Source organism: Anabas testudineus, chromosome 8, assembly GCF_900324465.2.
Source record: "Anabas testudineus chromosome 8, fAnaTes1.2, whole genome shotgun sequence".
NCBI lineage: Eukaryota > Metazoa > Chordata > Actinopteri > Anabantiformes > Anabantidae > Anabas > Anabas testudineus.
This window is the reverse complement of record NC_046617.1, coordinates 2,829,382-2,849,071: the sequence shown is the minus strand read 5'-3', so window position 1 is coordinate 2,849,071 and position 19,690 is coordinate 2,829,382. Positions and strand designations below refer to the sequence as shown.

At 41.5% G+C, this 19,690-nt stretch overlaps 1 protein-coding gene across 2 annotated transcripts in view; it reads left to right on the top strand.

Annotated features, from left to right (window-relative positions):
* Positions 1-1,007: 1,007 nt before the first annotated feature.
* LOC113157116 overlaps positions 1,008-19,690 on the top strand; it is a 34,182-nt gene continuing 15,499 nt past the window's right edge. The window contains exons 1-9 of one of the 2 annotated variants that reach the window (XM_033326121.1): positions 1,008-1,159; positions 1,341-1,376; positions 1,466-1,780; positions 3,281-3,589; positions 7,576-7,869; positions 8,018-8,317; positions 8,796-9,116; positions 10,170-10,304; positions 10,413-10,904. In XM_033326121.1, coding sequence (XP_033182012.1) covers positions 1,087-1,159; positions 1,341-1,376; positions 1,466-1,780; positions 3,281-3,589; positions 7,576-7,869; positions 8,018-8,317; positions 8,796-9,116; positions 10,170-10,304; positions 10,413-10,904 — 2,275 coding nt within the window. In that variant the 5' untranslated portion in view covers positions 1,008-1,086. Of the gene's footprint in view, positions 1,160-1,340; positions 1,377-1,465; positions 1,781-3,280; positions 3,590-7,575; positions 7,870-8,017; positions 8,318-8,795; positions 9,117-10,169; positions 10,305-10,412; positions 11,717-19,690 lie in introns of those variants that run through there. The other variant, XM_033326122.1, reaches the window with a different exon arrangement.

Genomic DNA, 19,690 nt, shown 5'->3' with positions numbered 1-19,690 from the left:
AGATTGGAAACTTTTATACAGACATTATCATCTTCAACCAGCACTGATCCAGACTCCTCTGAACTCTGACTCTCAGAAGTCATATAAATAAGATATGTCTGGCATGTCGGCTGCAAAAAATTTGTGGTCCAAGCTTGGCTATAAACTCTTACACTGAAACACTGGATTAACACACTTCTCAACATAATATTCCACAAACTGTCAGAGGCATCCATGTTTAAATGTTCCTGGGAATTGATGCTGTTGGCTACTACATATGTTAAAAATCTCAATAGAAATTTAACATAAATAAATAAATAGCATCCTAATGACAAAGCACACAGTTGTGTTATTGAAGTGTAACTCATCATACAGTCCACAATAATACCAGTATCAATTTGTATGTGTTATTTCACAATATCAATGACATAGCAAAGCAGTGACATATGACGCATTTATGTTTCCTAGTGCACAGACCAACGTGTGTGCATAGAGTGAGAGCAGCATGTCAGGGAGAGTGAAGGTGGGAGAGATCACGGAGTAAAGTCACGTTGTTTTTAGATTTAGAGTTTCCCTAAAGTCTGACTGAAAATGAAACTAACACACAAGTGCGTCATTATCATAAATCTAAACTGTAACAACAAAAAACAAATAAAAATAAAGCGTACACTTACACTTTATTCCCTGAATACTTGAAAACGCTGCTTTCTCTGAGTAACCTGGTCACTTATGTATCAGTCAAAGTCAGTAACTCACTGGAACAGAAGGATGAAAAATATCTTTATCTTTCATAGTTTTCACTGATAATTTTTGCTGCTGATCGAAACGTTTTTTAACATAACATGTAACTATAGAAAATAAAAGTATCAAATGCATCTGCCCTTGGGAGCAATGTGTATGTGTGTGTGTAAGTGTTTGTGTGTGTGTGTGTGTGTGTGTGTGTGTGTGTGTGTGTGTGTGTGTGTGTGTGTGTGTGTGTTAGATAAAAAAAGCAGCAGAAAAAGAAAGAGGAAGTATGTCAGGAAGTCCAACGAGTATGAACTGTGTCTGTAGACCACAGTTAAATTTTTTTTGCTTTTATTTTTACTTCTGTTTAGTCAGTAATAGATGAAACTGAGGAGCTTTTCTGTCGGAATCATGATGAGAGGACAACAGAGAAACCTTTCCTTTTTCACCATGGGTAAGACAAAGATTCTATTTTAATTCTTGTTCTTTTTCACTTGCAACACACATTATACACAAAAGGAGTTCTGTAGTGAATCTGTCATGTGAATTTCCAGTAAAATGGAACTGAAAACCAGAGGAACTCTTTCAGCACTTTTGAAATTAGAAAAACTAATGAAATGTTTATTCTCTTATAGTGTCATTTCTCTTGATGCCATCTTCTCCTGCTGCAGGTCAGTTTATTCTAATGTGTCAAACATTAGATTTCTTCAAAGTAAAGCTTAATACTAAACTATTACTTGTTATATCTTGTGCCTTGCAGGTGTTCAGATAAGATTATCTGGATCTGGATCTACTCAGTGCTCTGGAAGAGTTGAAATCTATCACAACAACACCTGGGGAACAGTCTGTGATGATGAGTGGGACTTAAATGATGCCATGGTGGTTTGTAGAGAGTTGAACTGTGGTGCAGCACTGGATGCTACTCAGTTGGCCCAGTTTGGTGAAGGAACTGGACAAATCTGGCTTGATGATGTGGCCTGTTCAGGAAATGAATGGTCTCTAACTGAGTGTCAGCACAGAGGATTTGGAACACATGACTGTAGACACAGAGAGGATGCAGGTGTGATCTGTTCAGGTGAGAAAATCTTTGTGTTATCAGAACTCGACAGTTTGTTAATTTCACTCACAAATGCAACTAAAAGTCCAAACGTGCAAATGTGAAAAATGATTTGGTTTAACTGGCGCAAGTGACTCAACCTATTGGAACTTGAAGAGAGGAGGGAGTGAGATTAGTGGAGCTGTAATATAGTGCAGGACGATCAATGAGTGCTAGTGACTGATTTCACTATTGTTCATTCTTTCAAATCTTCAGGCAGTGATTACTACCAGCACTGTTTTTGGTGAATATTTTATATTGAATTTAAGGAAGATATTGAGTCTGTGTTGTAGACTGTTGTAGAACAGTGTGATCCTAAACCCAGTCTAATCTAACAGTCCTACAATAAGTCCTCCTCCATTAAGGTGATAATGTTGTTTGATCAATGTGAAAGATGCTGCTGTCTGACTGTAATATGTTATAGATTAGACTTGACTTAGCTATGTGTATCTCATAAACTGCTAAATTAGTGAATTTAATTATTTGGAATAGATACTGTAAGGGTTCAGACCAGTACCAGACAAAAGAAGAGACGGTGATCACAGTGATTAGTGGAGCCAAAACCCAGAAATGGCAACAAGGGTAATAGAGAGAGATGAGGATTTCAGGGGAATGGAATCATGAGAGACGAGAATGGCAGCTGAGGCAGGTTCTATTAGAAGCAAATACTGAGGGAGGGAGGAAACCAGAGGCAGACAGAGAGTGAGGTTCAGAAATCCAAAAACAACTTGAGCGACAGAAAACTGATTTGTTTAAGAACTTACAAAGTAATGTGAACCCAGTCCCATTTGAGCAAGCACTAGGCAAAATCCAGCAGAATCAGGCTCATGGTGGGCGGCCATCTGCCTTGACCGTTTCGGGTGAGTGGAAAGAGAAGAGAGAAAAGAACAGCAGGCAGCAAATCAGTCCAAAAGGATCAGTCCAGGTCGGTAACAGGTTGACAGAAGAAACCACAATACAAACACTGGAAGGTCACTTCAGGAATGAATGCAGACGATCTGGTGGAGAACAAAGAGGCTGTAGACCTGATTATATGTGAGAGGGAGAGAACAGGTGAAACTGATCAGGTAATCAGAGACAGAGGCAGAGACAGAGAGGACAACTAGTCAATATATGATCAAAACAGAAAGTGAAGGCTGAAGACTGTGACACATACAGTAAAGTAATTTGATCAAATATTGTTGTTGGTGCTCTAGAAATATTTTATTGTATTTTAAATGTAAGTGAAATCTAATTTAGTTCAGATTTGATTTTTTCTAAAACATTAGTATAAAAATGTATTAATTTAATTAATTAATTTAATAAATATTAAAATAGCTGTTTTATCTAATTAAAATTAGATTAAAAAAAGTTCACTATTTATTTTAGTAGTTTATCTATAATAATAGATTTTTTTTGTTGATAAGCATGTTTGCCCCTTTTTTTAAATATAGGTAAACATATTAATATATTGTTTTCTATCATCTGTTCTGTTCCTAGGTATGAGATTATCTGGATCTGGATCTACTCTGTGCTCTGGAAGAGTTGAAATCTATCACAACAACATCTGGGGAACAGTCTGTGATGACAGCTGGGACTTAAATGATGCCATGGTGGTTTGCAGAGAGCTGCGGTGTGGTACAGCCCTAAGTGCTCCTCAGTCGGCCAAGTTTGGTGAAGGAACTGGACAAATCTGGCTTGATGATGTGACCTGTTCAGGAAGTGAAAGTTTTCTAACTGAGTGTCAGCACAGTGGATTTGGAAAACACAACTGTAAACACAATGAGGACGCTGGTGTGATCTGCTCAGGTGCAAAGAACTCACTTTTTTGTTTATTTTGTAATATTATGTTTAAACAGACTGAACAAAAGTTCTTTAAGATAGTGTTCAGGCTGTATATTACAGGTTAGTAGTAATTTTTCATGTTAAACTAAAAATGGCCCATTAGTGTGAATCTGAGTGTGACTGGTTGTCTGTCTCTGTATGCCAGCTGTGTCATAGACTGGGTGTCCAGGGGTACCCTGTCTTTCACTCACTGACAGCTGGCATGGGTTCCAGCACTCCCACAACCTTTCAAGAGGAAAAGTGGTTATGATAACAGATGGAGAGAGAGATGTTAAAGTAGAAACATTGTTAAATTAGTCCTTCACAGAAAACCTACATTTGAAATATAACATACTGACTCCCTGTAGTTTTATAAGATGAAATGGTTAATACATTCAGCACATAGAGTTAAAGGTGAGGTTTAAAGGAAGAAGCCTTGAGATTGTCAGATTGTTACGAACAGACTAACGGGACGAACGAGTGAGCACAAAAATACATATTTATTAACAAAAGGCAGGGGACACAGGGAACTAACACAAACCAACGAAGTATCAAATGAAAGAGACCCAAAAACGCTGTAACAACATACAAACAAAACCATAACCCAACATACAAAGTAACAACTGAAACTACACCCTAATGTGGACCAAACTAACGGACAACGCAGATGTACAAAGTAACAAACCAAAAATACACTGCAAAAGGCAGGCCAAACAATTCAAACTAACAAACAAAACAGAGGTTCCTGATGGACAAACAAACGAACGAACAAACTGACCAGAATTGTGGAGCATGAATGAAATCAGGGTGACAAACCAGCAATGAGCAGAGAACTGAGGGGTGCTTTTAAAACAAAGGGATGCACAGGTGAAATGAGTCAATAATTAGTCCAGACTGGAGAGTGGGGGGAAGAGGAAGTCCATATATGGTGTGAGACAGGAGGGTGAGACCAGAACAAAACAAAACCAAAGCTGCAGACAGGGGCAGAGGGAGGAACTGTAACAGAACCCCCCCCGGCAAGGGGCGGATCCCAGACGGCCCCAAGCAAACCAGGACGGGCGGGGGGAGGGAGGCCCGGAGGAGGGCCCGAAACACCAGACCGGGCGGGCGGAGGGAGGCCCGGAGGAGGGACCGGGCACAGCAGACCAGGAGTGCCTCCGGCGGACGGCCAGGAGGCGGCAGACGGACCAGGAGTGCCTCCGGCGGACGGCCAGGAGGCGGCAGACGGACCAGGAGTGCCTCCGGCGGACGGCCAGGAGGCGGCAGACGGACCAGGAGTGCCTCCGGCGGACGGCCAGGAGGCGGCAGACGGACCAGGAGTGCATCCGGCGGACGGTCAGGAGGCGGCAGACGGACCAGGAGTGCCTCCGGCGGACGGCCGGGAGGCGACGAACCAGAAGACAGAGCCTCGGGCGGACGGCCGGGAGGCGACGAACCAGAAGACAGAGCCTTGGGCGGACGGCCGGGAGGCGGCGAACCAGAAGACAGAGCCCGAGACCCTTGAGCCGGCTGGAGAACCGGGGACCGGAAAGCCAGCCGGAGAGCAGGCCGAGGACCCCCAGGCCGGGGGCCAAGATACGATCCACGGGGCAGGAGACCCGCAGGCGGACTGCCGGATGGCGAGCAGTGAGCCGGGAAACAGCAAGACGGCTGAGGACTCCCAGGCGGACTGCCCGGCGGCGACGAACAAGGCTGGAGAGCCCCGGGCGGACTGCCCGGCGGCGACGAACAAGGCCTGAGAGCCCCGGGCGGACTGCCCGGCGGCGACGAACTTTGAGCCAGCTGGAGCTGAGGGGCCAGGACAGGAGCACAGTTCTCAGGGGCCCCCCAAGGAGACAGGAGCAGGGTGGTGGTGTCCTCATTGTCATCCCACCACATCTCCTGGGGTGACAAACAAAGTTCAAAGTTAAGAGACGGCGGCGACGGCCTCTGCGTCGACCCGTCCGAAGACTGAAGAGACGGCGGCGACGGCCTCTGCGTCGACCCGTCCGAAGACTGAAGAGACGGCGACGACGGCGACCTCTGCGTCGACCCGCCTGGGAACCTGGCGGCTGCAGGGACCGGAGCAGCAGCTGACACCAGAGCAGCAGTGACTGCAGCAATCAAGGTGGCTGCAACTGCTGCGACAGCTGAAGGACCAGGAACAGAAGCCAGATCCGTGACAGGAACAGGAGCCGGATCCGTGACAGGAACAGGAGCCGGATCCGTGACAGGAACAGGAGCCGGATCCGTGACAGGAACAGGAGCCGAGACCAAAGCAGCCTGGGCTGCAGGACCAACAAAAGCGGCATCGGCTGCTGGACTAACAAAAGCGGCATCGGCTGCTGGACTAACAAAAACGGCATCGGCTGCTGGACTAACAAGAGCAGCGGGAGCTGCGGGACTAACAAGAGCAGCAGTAGCTGCAGAATCAACTAAAGCAGCATCGGGGGCTGCGGGACCAACAAGAGCAGCAGTAGCTGCAGAACCAACTAAAGCAGCATGGGCTGCGGGACTAACAAAAGCAGCAGGGGCTGCGGGACTAACAAAAGCAGCAGGGGCTGCGGGACTAACAAAAGCAGCAGGGGCTGCGGGACTAACAAGAACAGCTTCGGCTGCACAACTAACTAAAGCAGCATTAGCTGCAGGACCAACAAAAGCAGCAGTAGCTGCAGGACCAACAAAAGCAGCAGTAGCTGCAGGACCAACAAAAGCAGCAGTAGCTGCAGGACTAACAAAAGCAGCAGTAGCTGCAGGACTAACAAAAGCAGCTTCGGCTGCAGAACTAACAAACGCTGGGGACCGGGGAGTACTGGAGGAGGAGAGCAAATGGTGCTGGCTAAGCAGGGCAGTCAAACAAAACCCTTGTTTGAAGGAATTCAGAGAAGCCATCACAGCGTCTTTAAGACGCTGGAACTCTGGATACGTCATCATGTATCCCTTCTTCACAAAGGTTCTGATTGCTGCCCTGTACAGCGCCTCGAAACACTCGGGGTCCACACCCGAGTGTAGCCAACCGACCACATGCTCTGCACTGCAAAGCAAGTCTAAATACTCCTCCTCCAGAATATCCGCCAGGCCCCCATAGCGCACAAAACTGGGGCAAGACGGAAGGGAGAAGCAACCAGTGGTGGAACGTGGTGGTTCCATGGTTGCAATAGGGGCTGGTTTGTTCTGTTACGATCTGGGACGGACATATCCTTTTGTTCTTACCTGTTTGGTCCTCGTCAGTCCTGTCCGTCCCAGATCGTAACACAGATAATTGTCACATGCCACATTTGTCACCATCACAGTTGTTCAGGCGGTTATCTCAGCAACCCATTCTCTGAAAAACAATGTTAAAAAGTCTGAAAAGATACGAGGGTCATTCAATAAATAAGGTGAATTTTTTGGTATAAGGACTTCTAATACAGAAGCTTACTTAATGGGAAGCTTACTTTTCTCTTCAAAGTCCTTGCATTTTCATCCACTCTGTCAGACTGAATGAGGTCATTGACTGATTCGATCGCCTCAAGAGACCTCACTTCTGTAGGCCTCCCAGGCCTGCCTTCATCCTCAACACTGTTCCGTCCTTCTTTAAACAATTTAGCCCACTTGTAGACATTTTTTGGCTGAAACATGTGGCACCATACACAGTTGACATTCTCCTATGAATGTCAACGGGTTTGCACCCTTCAGCAACCAAAAACTTGATAACTGACCGCTGTTCAATCCTGGAGCATGCTTCTTGGTCGGCCATCTTTCTTAATCGCCAAAACTCTTAAGGTCATTTTTAATCTGCAAAAGAAATTAAATCCTTGTGAAAAGGAGGTAAAACAAAAAACAAAATTAAAAAAGTAAGCTTCTATCTGTATTAAAAGTCCTTATACCGAAAAATTCACCTTATTTATTGAATGACCCTCGTACAACAGTGAAGAAACTAATTTAAATCAGGTACAGTGCAGCTGCAAGTCAACACATTTCATGCTCTAATATTGTGCTCCTGTTTACAGCGAGCCTCCCAAAGCCCAGCATCTCCATGAATCCTGCTGGTGAGGTTAACTGGGGTCAGGATGTTGGCATCACTTGTTCAATCTCAACTCAGCTTTTAGGTGGAACGTTCATTCTGCAGAAAACATCAGGGTCATTCAGAAAGACACAAACATCAAGTACCAACTCTGCTACTTTCAACATTCCTAAAGTCAACTTTGATAATGAAGGATCGTACCAGTGTCAGTATGAGAAAAGAACTGAAAGTCAAACTTTCAGGTCGAACCTCAGTGACTCTGTCAGAATCTCTGTGACTGGTAAAAATGAACAATTCACTCTCATGAATTTAATGTTTCATCCCTTTGTGTGAAGAATGAGAGAGTTGCAAACTAATACATTAAGTCAGGTACAGTGCAGCTGTATGTCAACACATTTAATTCTCTAATATTGTGCTTCTCTTTACAGTGACCTTCCCAAAGCCCAGCATCTCCATGAATCCTGCTAGTGAGGTTAACTGGGGTCAGGATGTTGGCATCACTTGTTCAGTCTCAACTCAGCTTTTAGGTGGAACATTCATTCTGCAGAAGACATCAGGGTCATTTAGAGAGACAAAAACATCAAGTACTAACTCTGCTACCTTCAACATTTCTGAAGTGGATTTTGACAAAGAGGGATTGTACCAGTGTCAGTATAAGTACCAGAAAAGGGGCTCAACTGATGAGTTCAGCTCCCCTCAAAGCAACTCTATCAGACTCTCTATTACTGGTAAGAAACAGTATATGTTATCTGTTAAGAATGCTTTTATATAGGTTTGCAAAAAAAAAAAAAAAAAAAAAAAACAACAACTGGAAAACATTAGCCAAACAAGACAGATGTCCAATATAATAAAGGACAGAGCAGATGGTTCTTTAACACGTGCAACAAGCTACTCAAGATGCTTTTTTAGTCTATGTGCTGATAAAATTTGTGTGGGTGTGGTGTCATTAAGGCTCCTTGTGTTGCTGTAGCAAGTGAAGTTTCCCCTACACCATTAAAGCCATCATGTTAAAGAGTTCAGCCCTCTATTCTCAAAGATCTCTCAGAATTGCCTTTGGCTGCAGCAGAGAGCTGTTTCCAGTGAAAAAGCTCACAATTCCCATGTAACAAAGTTTGTCTGAACAAGCAACCATCAACTGAAAAGTTGTCAATGTTGTTTCGGTTGTCAGTGTGTATTTTACCTAATTGTTCTCTTATTTTTACTTAGTACATCTGCAGACTCCCAGCATCTCCCTGACATCTCCTGATGGAGGACTGGTCCTGAGTCCTGAGGCTGCACAGGTCACCAGGGGTTCCAGCTTCGTCATCACCTGCTCCATTAACTCCATCTATCCTGACGGCCGTTTCTTTCTCATCTTCTCTGGCTCCAACATCACCAGCAAGTCAGCAGTCGACCACTCAGCTTCCTTTAACTTCCGTGTAGCTGAGTATAAACACCAGGGCAACTACAGCTGTGTGTATGAAGTCACACTGTCTACCTGGAAATTCAATTCCACTGAGACTGAATCCATTAGTGTCATCATAAAATGTGAGTAGACTGGAGACTTTAACTGAAACATTTTTACATTTTAGAAATAAGAACTAAATTTAATATAGATAATTAAATAATGGATTTCAGACATGGTTTCTCTGTTTATTCTGCCTTTACAGAAAGTTAGCTTTATTACATGGAGACAGTAAGAGGGAGAAAGAAACAGAGAAAACAGAGTGAGGGAGCATGAAAACAGAAATAGAAACAGAAACCTAATTTATATGATGTGTTTTCACTGTGGTTTCTGTATGTAAATAAAAAATAGGGCACAATTTGAAGTTAAGGGATTAATGAAGGTGTTTTTTTATGAAAATGTAAATTTGAAAGTGTTGGATTCAAAGGAGTCAAACTGATTCTGAATCCCTGCTGTGCAAAATGTAAGTGGTGTATGAAGTATTCAACCACCATACTCAGTTACTCTTCATTTTTGAGTACCATGCTTTCTGTTCAATCCATTACAAGTAGAGCTTGTCATTAAAACATAATTTACATTCCTGCAAATATGATGACTCACAACTGTTAAAGTGAGTCTGCTTGTTTTGGAATCACACTTCAAAATTATAGTATCTGTGCACAAATTGTAAAATGCAAGTGAATGCAATGTAAAAAACAATTCCCATTGTGCATTGGAGTAGAAGTATAACATGAAATGAAAGAACCTCTGTTAAACTACCTCCCCAATTGGAGTATACAGTATTTTCACATAATCTGTTCACTGGTTTAAAATGTAAACATCTGCATATGATGTTAGTGGTGATGACTTTCCCATTGGCTACTGCCTACTGATATTAAAGATTAGCTCCGACCAGTTCCAGTTTAGTTTTGTTCTTGGTTTCACAACCAGCGAACATTAGTTTATCATCCGATTTTATACCTGGAATGTGGTGGAGAGAGCAAGTTGGAGCTGAGCTAAATGCTAATGTGCTTCAACACTGCAGTGTTCTACTACTGCTCTTGAAACTCCACTAATATAAATCACTTGTTTTGAAAGAGTGAGTCTGACACTTGACAACCACACACACACTAAACATTTTTTATTTTTCCTCCCAGTGCCTTTGTTGCTGCTGGTCACTTCAGTAGCTGTGGGAGCTCTCTTGCTGGCACTGCTGGTCTTGCTGGTGGTCTGCCTGGTCTGCAGGAGAAGACGACGAGCAAAGAAGCCTGCAACACTCATCTTTAGTCAATGTCTGTGCTCAACAGGATATTTTGCCATGTCAAATATAGACTTTCATGTGGCACCAAGTGCTATTCATTTATATGTTTTCATTTATTTTCTTTATGTTTGTGTTTCAGTGGCTGTTACTGACAACTATTATGGAGATGATGACGATGGTGATGATGATGATGACGATCAGGACTATGTGAATGTTGATCAAATGGACACCAAGAAGAAAGTCAAAGAGAAAGTAGGTAAAGTGGAAGAAGAGGAAAATGATGACTATGAGGATTTAGAGAGTGATGAAGATCATGATTATGAGGAAGCTGGTCCTGATGAGAATAACACAGAGGCCAAGAAGATCTGCTTCAGTGTCAAAGACTGCAGAGATGATGAGAAGACACTGAAAGAGGAATCAGGCAGGAAGGAAGAAGAGGAAAGTGATGACTATGAGAACCTAGAGAGTGACGAAGATCATGATTATGAGGAAGCTGGTCCTGATGAAACCAACACAGAGGCCAAGGAGGTCTACAGAGACAGTGAGGTGGTAGATGATAATGAAGAAAGTGAAACCAGTGATGACGAAGACGACTATGTCAATGTAAACGTGCCATTATGTGAACAAACAAATGTGAACATCTACAGAAAAAATTAGGGTATTTATCCAAACTTCTACTGGTCATATTGATGTGTTAATAACCACCCAGTTAAATTGGAATCATTAAAAAAAAACAATATATAATAATAATAATAATAATAAATAAACAATACTCTGCTTTGAAACACTGGGTTACAGGCTGGTACGTATGAGTATGACTTTCCAAGACAAATCACCAACCACTGTAACACAATAGATATGAAGTTGAAACCAGCGTGGTTTAAAGAGATGTGGTGGTTTGGTTTAGATTTTATCATCTGGAAAACTACAATTCAGGTGAAATAATAATGTAACATGGTCTGAGCCACATTCATGAAACTCACCATCAATCCTTTAGCATTTAGCAGACGCTTGTATCCAGAATGCTTTACAAGAGAGATCAGAACAAGCAAATCTAAATCAGGGAGACAACTTTTATAGCATCATGATTTCAGGATGATTTTGTTTTTCTTTTTTGGGGCCTCTCAAAACAAGGATCATCTACACACTGTACGGTCCCTGAACACCTCACAACACTGATAAGTTTCACTCTGTACTGTCTGTGAACGCAGCTGTGTGGTCTGGTTCTCACTTTATAATCTGAACCTGCGTTTAGTTTCTTATTATCAAATTAACAGTTGAATTCTGAACTCCACTCTCTGTGAGCTGAATATGAAGTGACTGTTAGTTGTTGGTTAACAAAAGATAAAACATAGCACAACAAAAGTTGACCAACTCACTCAGGGACTAATGTCTTGTTTGTTTTTACTTGTATTTACCATTTGGAATCTGCATTTATTTAAATAAATTGTACAATACGATGTTTTTGGAATATATTATACTTCATTATACATTTTTTACAGAATTAATTGTGAAGCTTCACATTTTTTCTGCACACAGACACACACACACACACACACACACGTACACATAAATACGCATGCATAACCTAGATAAAGCATGGCCATGACTTAAACCAGATGATCTCATCCCATCGTAAATTATGACCAGACTGAGCCGGCTAGTGTAATAATAACCCAGTAATTTAAAGCGGAGCAGAAAGCAGCCATCTTGAATCTTCCTTTCTATTTCTGTCACCGACGTCTCCTGGTTCACTGACACACTTCTTTATTTTTGCAGTAAGCCTTAAGACGACTTAATACTGAATCATCCTTATCTTCAGACATGACGACGTCCTAAAGCACTGACCAGATGTTTAAACACAGAAAAACTACTGTATATAACATTTTTACATGATGAATTGTATCTGTTTCGTCCCTGCACACCGTCAAAAACAAAAGTAGGAAATGAGGCTGCTATCTTCAGCCAATCACATGTGAGCCTGTTCACTGAACCAATGATTTGAAGGCAGTTGGACAACATGACGCCAGCAGCCAAAGATAGACGTGACACACACTCCGTTTAATCTTACCACACATACACACTTTGACAGGCACCAGGAAATGTAGGCACTCTGAGCTCATCCCCCTTAGAAGCAGTGACGAAGCCTCGTAACCTGAAGACAGGCTGTGTTTACACTGCTGGTCTACATGTTCAGTGACGAACAGCTGCTGAAGTCTCACACATCACGTTTATATCTGTTTGAGAAAAAATGTGCATATAAACAATAAAAAGGCAGCTCTGTGAACCATAACAAGACATCACTGATGACTAATACACTTTTCTAGCTTAGTTTAGTTACAGTACTTATTGTGTTGAATACTATGGCTTTGGAAGACAAGACCATATTTAATGGACTAGTCTGACATTTAGAGAAAAGCTGATTGTCTGTCTTTCTGATAGTTACAGGACAACTTCACATTTATACTCCGATATCTTCATTTTTAGCAAACGCATAAAAGCAACATTTATAACTTTCTAACTCATGTTTGTTATTTTCCCAACTTAACATTAACTTATGATAAATACAGTCATCATAGCCATAAGGAAAATACTGCTTACAAGACTGGTACAGACTTCTGTGGTTATTTAGAATTAATTACTGTAATTCGATTCAATTCAGTTCAACTCAGTTTTATTTGTAAAGCGCCCATTCACAACAGAAGTTGTCTCGAGGCACTTTACAGTGTAAGGTTTAAGACCTTAAAAAGAATAATTATACAAAAAAAAGATATCGAAAACCCAACCATCCCATTTGAGCAAGCTTTAGGCAACAGTGGAGAGGAAAAACTCCCTTTAGAGGAAGAAACCCCAGTAAAACCAGGCTCATAGTGGGCGGCCATCTGCCTCGACCGTTTGGGGTGAGTGGAAAGAGAAGAGAGAAAAAAAACAGCAGGCAACAAAAACAACAACAAGCAGCAAGAACATTGGGCAGATGAACTGGATTCTGGAGATATACAGCTCCAGGCTGAGGATACCTGCTGAAACGTACAGAGAGAGGGTGACAGAGAGGAGGAAACACAACTACAGGAGAGAGAAGACACAAAGTTAATGACATGCAATGGTGGCATTTGCATTGATACAGGAGAAGGAGAGAGGAGAGGAACTCAGTTTATCAGTAGAGGTCCCCCAGCAGACTAACCTAGAGCAGCATAACTAAGAGATGGTTCAGAGTCACCTGATCCATCTCTAACTATAAGCTTTATAAAAAAGGAAAGTTTTAAGTCTAGTCTTAAATGTAGAGAGGGTGTCTGCCTCCCGAACCTGAACTGGGAGCTGGTTCCACAGGAGAGGGGCTTGGTAGCTAAAGGCTCTGCCTCCCATTCTGCATTTGGAAACTCTAGGAACCACAAGTAAACCTGCAGTCTGAGAACAGAGAGTTCTACTTGGAAAACATGGAGCTATGAGTTCTTTAAGATAAGATGGAGCCTGATTATTAAGTGATTTATAAGTGAGCAGAAGAATTTTAAATTCAATTCTGGATTTTACAGGGAGCCAATGGAGAGAAGCTAACATAGGAGAAATATGATCTCTCTTGCTAATTCCAGTCAGAACTCTGGCTGCAGCATTTTGGATTACCTGGAGGCTTTTTAATGAGTTATTGGGACAAACTATTAATAATGAAATACAATAGTCCAGTCTGGAAGTAACAAATTCATGGACTAGTTTTTCAGCATCACTTTGGGACAGGATGCTCCAGTTTTGTCTGGATTTAGGAGAAGGACATTGGAGGACATCCAGGCCTTTATGTCTTTTAAGCATGCTTGAAGTTTGACTAATTGATTAGTTTCTTCTGGTTTCATAGATAAATATAGCTGGGTATCATCTGCATAACGGGAAATTTATATAGTGCTTCCTAATAATATTGCCTAAGGGGGACATATATAAAATGAAAATAATCGGTCCAAGCACAGATCCCTGTGGAACTTCATAGCTAAATTTGCTGTGCATGGAAGACTCATCATTAACGTGTACAAACTGAAATCTATTTGATAGATATGATTTAAACCATTCTAGTGCTGTTCCTTTGATCCCAATGACATGTTCCAGTCTGTATAATAAAATGTTGTGATCTATAGTGTCCAATGCAGCACTAAGATCTAACATGACGAGTATAGAGAGTAGACCATTATCTGATGCTAATAGAAGATCATTAGTGACCTTTACCAGTGCTGTTTCTGTACTATGATGTACTCTAAATCCTGACTGGAAATCTTCATACAAGTTAATTGCTTAGAAACTACCTTTTCCAAAATTTTAGAGATAAAGGGCAATAAGTTTACTTTGTCATAATTTTCACCTTTGAGTGTTTACATGGTAAAAATGTGGACTAAACATCATGTTTATACTACTTAGTGGTGTATTTTTGTTCTTTCAGTACATTTTAGAACATGTGTTATGCTTCTTTAACTTGAGTAAACCATCTGATGCAGCACTTTTCCTTGTAGTGGAGTACTTTCTTAGGCAGGTACTTGCACTTTTACATGAGTATTGGGTACTTACTTGTACAACCTCTGTTTATGTGATTGTACATTTTTAATCAGTCTATTTAGTCACTCAGAAGACAGCCATTAAAAAACCTGACTTCAACATTGTGAACAGACTGGCTCACACTCGCTGGAGGTGCTGTTAACTGAGTAGAAATATATGTATAATAAAAATAATGCCATTAGATGTTCTCATGCTGCAGTAGACTAAAAGCATACGTGCTTTAGAAATCTGCCTTTAACAGTCACATTAGGAATAAACAGGACACTTATATCTGCTGTGTTAACAGGCACACACACACACACACACCCACACACACACACGGATGTGACCGTGAGCTGTCTTTAGCCTTTTGATGAGTTGCAGGGCATTCCTGACCTCGCTGACACACACTAACAAACAGCAGTGAGCTTATGCGTTGTAAATAGCTCGGTGGGAGGGTCAGCTGGGGCATATAAAGCTCAGAAGTCCTATGTGACGTGCAGAACTAACAAGAAGAAGACACTCAGGAAGTTTTCAGTCCTCACTCTTCACTGGAGACTGAAGACATAAATCCTAAACAGAGGGAGACTCTTATAAGCAGTAGTGTTTGTCTTCAAACGCTGACATGATGTCCCAGCACGCTGCCCTGTCCAGCCTGTTCGCTGATGACCCTTTCTTCAGTCAGGAGAGGCTGCTGTGGCCACTCCATCACAAGGCCCTGTCCTCACTGCAGCAAGACTTCTTCAACAGCAGGGCCAAGCTGACCGACCTCCTGAGCAGCAGAGCAGCAGAAGAGAGCCAGTCCTGCTCCTGCTCCTCCTCCAGCTCCTCCTCCTCCTCCTCCTGCACCGCCTTCTCCTCCACGGCTTCGTCTCAGATGGGATTCATCCAGAAGATCAACCTGCCCGATCACCTGGACCTATCCGGCCTGTCTCATTCCCTGATGGATGATGGACAGCTGCGCATCCACACCCCTGTGGTCAAGCAGCCAATCAGTGACGAGTATGAGGTGCCTATTCGGTTCAGGACATCTCTGGAATTTCCTATAACCAAGGACGAGACAGAGGAGCAACACACAGACTAATACACACACTCCACACACAGTTTGTAGTTTTTTCACTGTGGGGATCTGGCCTTTCCTCACACCTTCCTTCTTTTGATTATTGTGCTCAAGCTGATATTTATCTGTTCTCTTTCTGTGAACCTAAGAATGATCCTTCTTTCTCATTGCCCTCACCCCTGCCTGCACCTGTACTTCCCTTGTTTATCTTTCTGTCTGTCCCGGGCATCACACCAGCCTTCTCAGGACACAGCCAGCTCCTGTGCATTATTCATGTGATCCTATTTTAAATATGTGGTCTCTGTGCCTTCTTGGGTTTAGTCCTGAAAACTAGTGCAGACATGGCAAAACAATAAAGCTGTCAAGGGCTGGAACCAGATTTTTGATGAGGCAGTGGAAGAAAAACCCTTGAGTCACTGCATAAGACCTGCAGCAAGAATTTATGGCAACAGGCACTGAGATTTCAGTGTGCACAGTAAGGCACATACTGAACACTGAAGGTTTCCATACCTGGACTCCAAGATGACACCATTCAAGTCCTGGAAGAGTCTAGAGTCGTTGTCACAGGATTTGAAGAAGGCAACTGCAGCACACAAACCCAAAAATATTAGTAATCTGGAGGCCATCACCCATGAGGGACTGGGCTAAGAGTCCTGAGGAATGCTGTCGGACAACTGGCATCTGGCTTTGCATCACATAGACAGCAGGTCATGCATCGAATAATTTTGCGACTATTGTCGTAAAAGTTGAATTTGATGTTGAGTTTACACTGTATATTATAGGTTTAGAAGAACTATTAACATGTGAAGCATTGTTATGTCTGTATCTGGACAAGACAACATATGACTGACTAACGTTGAAAAATATATTTATTCCCTGTCAGTCAGCACTTTTTTATACGAGAATAAAATTAAAATGTATTCCATCAATGTTTAAGCAAAATAGCACAGAAGCAGTGCATGTTGTTGAAGTTAAATGTATTGATGGTTATTTTAAAAGCTAAGAGAAGGGGTGGGGGCAGAAAGAAGGGTTAGCCAATAAAGAAGCAGGTGGGAGGGTTCAAATGGGAGTGTAGTGGAGCAAGAGGGTATGAAGTGCCAAAGAGCAAGTTCAGAACAAGAATAAGCAACATAAACCTTACATCCTAAATCTTCCGTCTTTTTTCCACAGGTAACTGTTCATCTTACATCTTATGTTGCCTGCCTTCTGTCTCTGTTAACATTTTTCCTGTCATCTTACTGATTAGAGTTTCCACGTTAATTCATCCTTACTTTTAAAAAGATTTTACTGAAGAAAGTGTTGAAGCCGTTCATCTTGTTTTTCTTTGAATGTTTTTCTGTCTTGAGGAGAATGAGAGTCGCCCTCTACTGTTCAAGTTACTCATACTGTATCTTCTGTTAAATCTTCCAGTGGAACACCCCTTCTCTGGACCACTGTTCTCTGCCGTCTACTGAAACATCTCCTCCAGTGACTGTTTGCTCTTGGTTTTGCTTTTTCTTGCTGGTGTGGATCTTCAGTGTCTTTGCTAATAATAATAAAACATTTCTGTATGTTTTGGTCAATTCCAGTCTGGCCCTTCTTATTCTTCTTGCTAATGAGTGCTTTGAATCTTCTGTACTTTTGTTTTAAGTCTTCTGTGAACAGTAGATTGTGAAACCTTCACTCTGCCCTCTGGTGGTTGTTGCTGATGCCACTAACAGTTTCTTTCTTTACAGCTCTCACAATGTTTCTGTTGTCACCTGCTGTTGTCTTCTTTAGTCTACCCATTTGACCCCTGTTACTTCTAAAGGTTGTTCTGGTTATATCAATGTTTGTGCAATGGCTCTGGTTGATTCTCCATCTTCTCTCAGCTTCACACTTGCTTTGTTTTTCACCCTCTGGCTCTCTGGTTTTTCAAGATTCAAGAATCAAGATTCCAAAAACTTTTATGTTGGTTACACCTCTTAACTACAAATGCAGTGTGAAGAGGCAGACAGACATTCAGTGTTATTTATTATTTGAATAATTAGTGTAATAAGACACATCTGGACAGCCAAACTCACCTGTCAGTCACATTTCCAATACTTTTGCTCACATGAAAGATGGGTGGGTTCAAGTTGTGCATTGGATCCACATGTAAACACCTGGAAATAAAAGCTGAAATGTTGAACTTTTGATGTCAAACCTAAACATTTTTGGTCCACAGCAAAATTAGAGGAATTGGCCTCACTGTTCAAATACTCGTGGAGGGGAGTGTATATGTGACTTTTACTCTAAATACAATTGAATTGAAAATTTCCAAATTTTTTATTTATTGTTATAAGTTACAAGATTTTCTTTAAGGACATTTGATACATGTTTTGTTTGTTTGTTGTTGTTGTTTGTTCAATAGTACTCGTCTGGCTCAATAGTCTCTTGAGTTCAGCATTTGAGTGTAGCAAGTAAAAACACCAGCTGCATCCCTTATCTTTCAAATCGTCCTCCAGAAGACCATTGTGTTTCATTCCACTTACCAAGATGGATGACATGCCTTTGCCGGACAATCTTGTCTATCTCCGTAGGATCATAGCCAAGGAGCTTGGCTATTTTTATGGAGCTAAATCAGGGTTAAATGTTTTGTTAATTTGGAAAAAAAAATGTAAAGGAAACTTAAAAAATTAAAACTGAAAGCTAAAAAAACAATTAGCAGGCAACGATCTATCAAAATGGTTGAGACACACTCACTCATGTTGACTTCATGAAGTGTGAGAACAGGGATAATTATGAGAAGCAAATTCTTTCTAGGCTGTATATTCAAGTGGTTGCTGTGAACAAAATTGACATTAAAGAGAAAGTTGTACTTCTCAAGCTGTTCAGACCTCACATATCAAAAAGAACTGCTCAAAAGCCATCAGGAATGTTGCATGTTACAGCTGTTACAGATGTACAGATGTTAAAAGTTAAAAGTCAATTAACGAAGCCTACTTTTCTGTATCAGGAGCAAATGAAAAGGGATCTTCTTCAGAGGGTGTTATCTAGACTGTTACAGGTCACTGAAAGACTGGATGTGGACTATTTGAAGTTTGTTGTCAACCTTTAAATGGCAGCTCAACCTCGTCGGGTCAGGTTAGGCTGCCACAGGATGTTGTTATTGCTTTGTTTCAGCTGTATTCAAGCAATAACAGGTCTAGTACAGGTCTTGCATGGAGAAATGGTACATGTGAAATAGATTTGCCTCCACAGACCAGTGATTTCTACACTAATTTACAGGCTGTTTTTATGTTCTACATATATTGTACTTCATAATCTTCATGTCATGATCTTTGCCATAGCTGGTGTCGGTGTGGTATGCATGGTGGTGTACATGGATGCAAAACATATGTAAAGAAAAATGGGTAACAAGACATAAATAAGAAAGTGTAAGGAATCTGAAAAAATAAAAAACAGTATAAACACATTTTATCCACAGCTACACTGGGAAAATGTCTAGTCTAAATCATCCCATACAACATTAGATTTTGAGAGATATCAAAATGAATCTTCTTTCAAAACTCTATGTAATGATTATATTTATATTTATCTCAGTGGACACTTGAGACAAATATAATAATATACATGAGAACTATTTTAAATAGGTGTTTATTTTGTCTGAATCCTCCTAGACAGTAGCCTGTATTTAACTACATACATAGACAGCACATTTATTTCTGTGGGGTACAAGGAGTAGCCAAGGAGCAGAAAACTCCCTATACTCCTGCATAATTTAGTTTAAAACTTTAATTATGAAATAAAACTCAAAAAGTCAAAGATCTTACTAAGATCTTACTACAGAGTTACTATCTAACTTATTATAGTTAGTTCTAGGAGTCTTAAGAGGAGGAAACCAAACG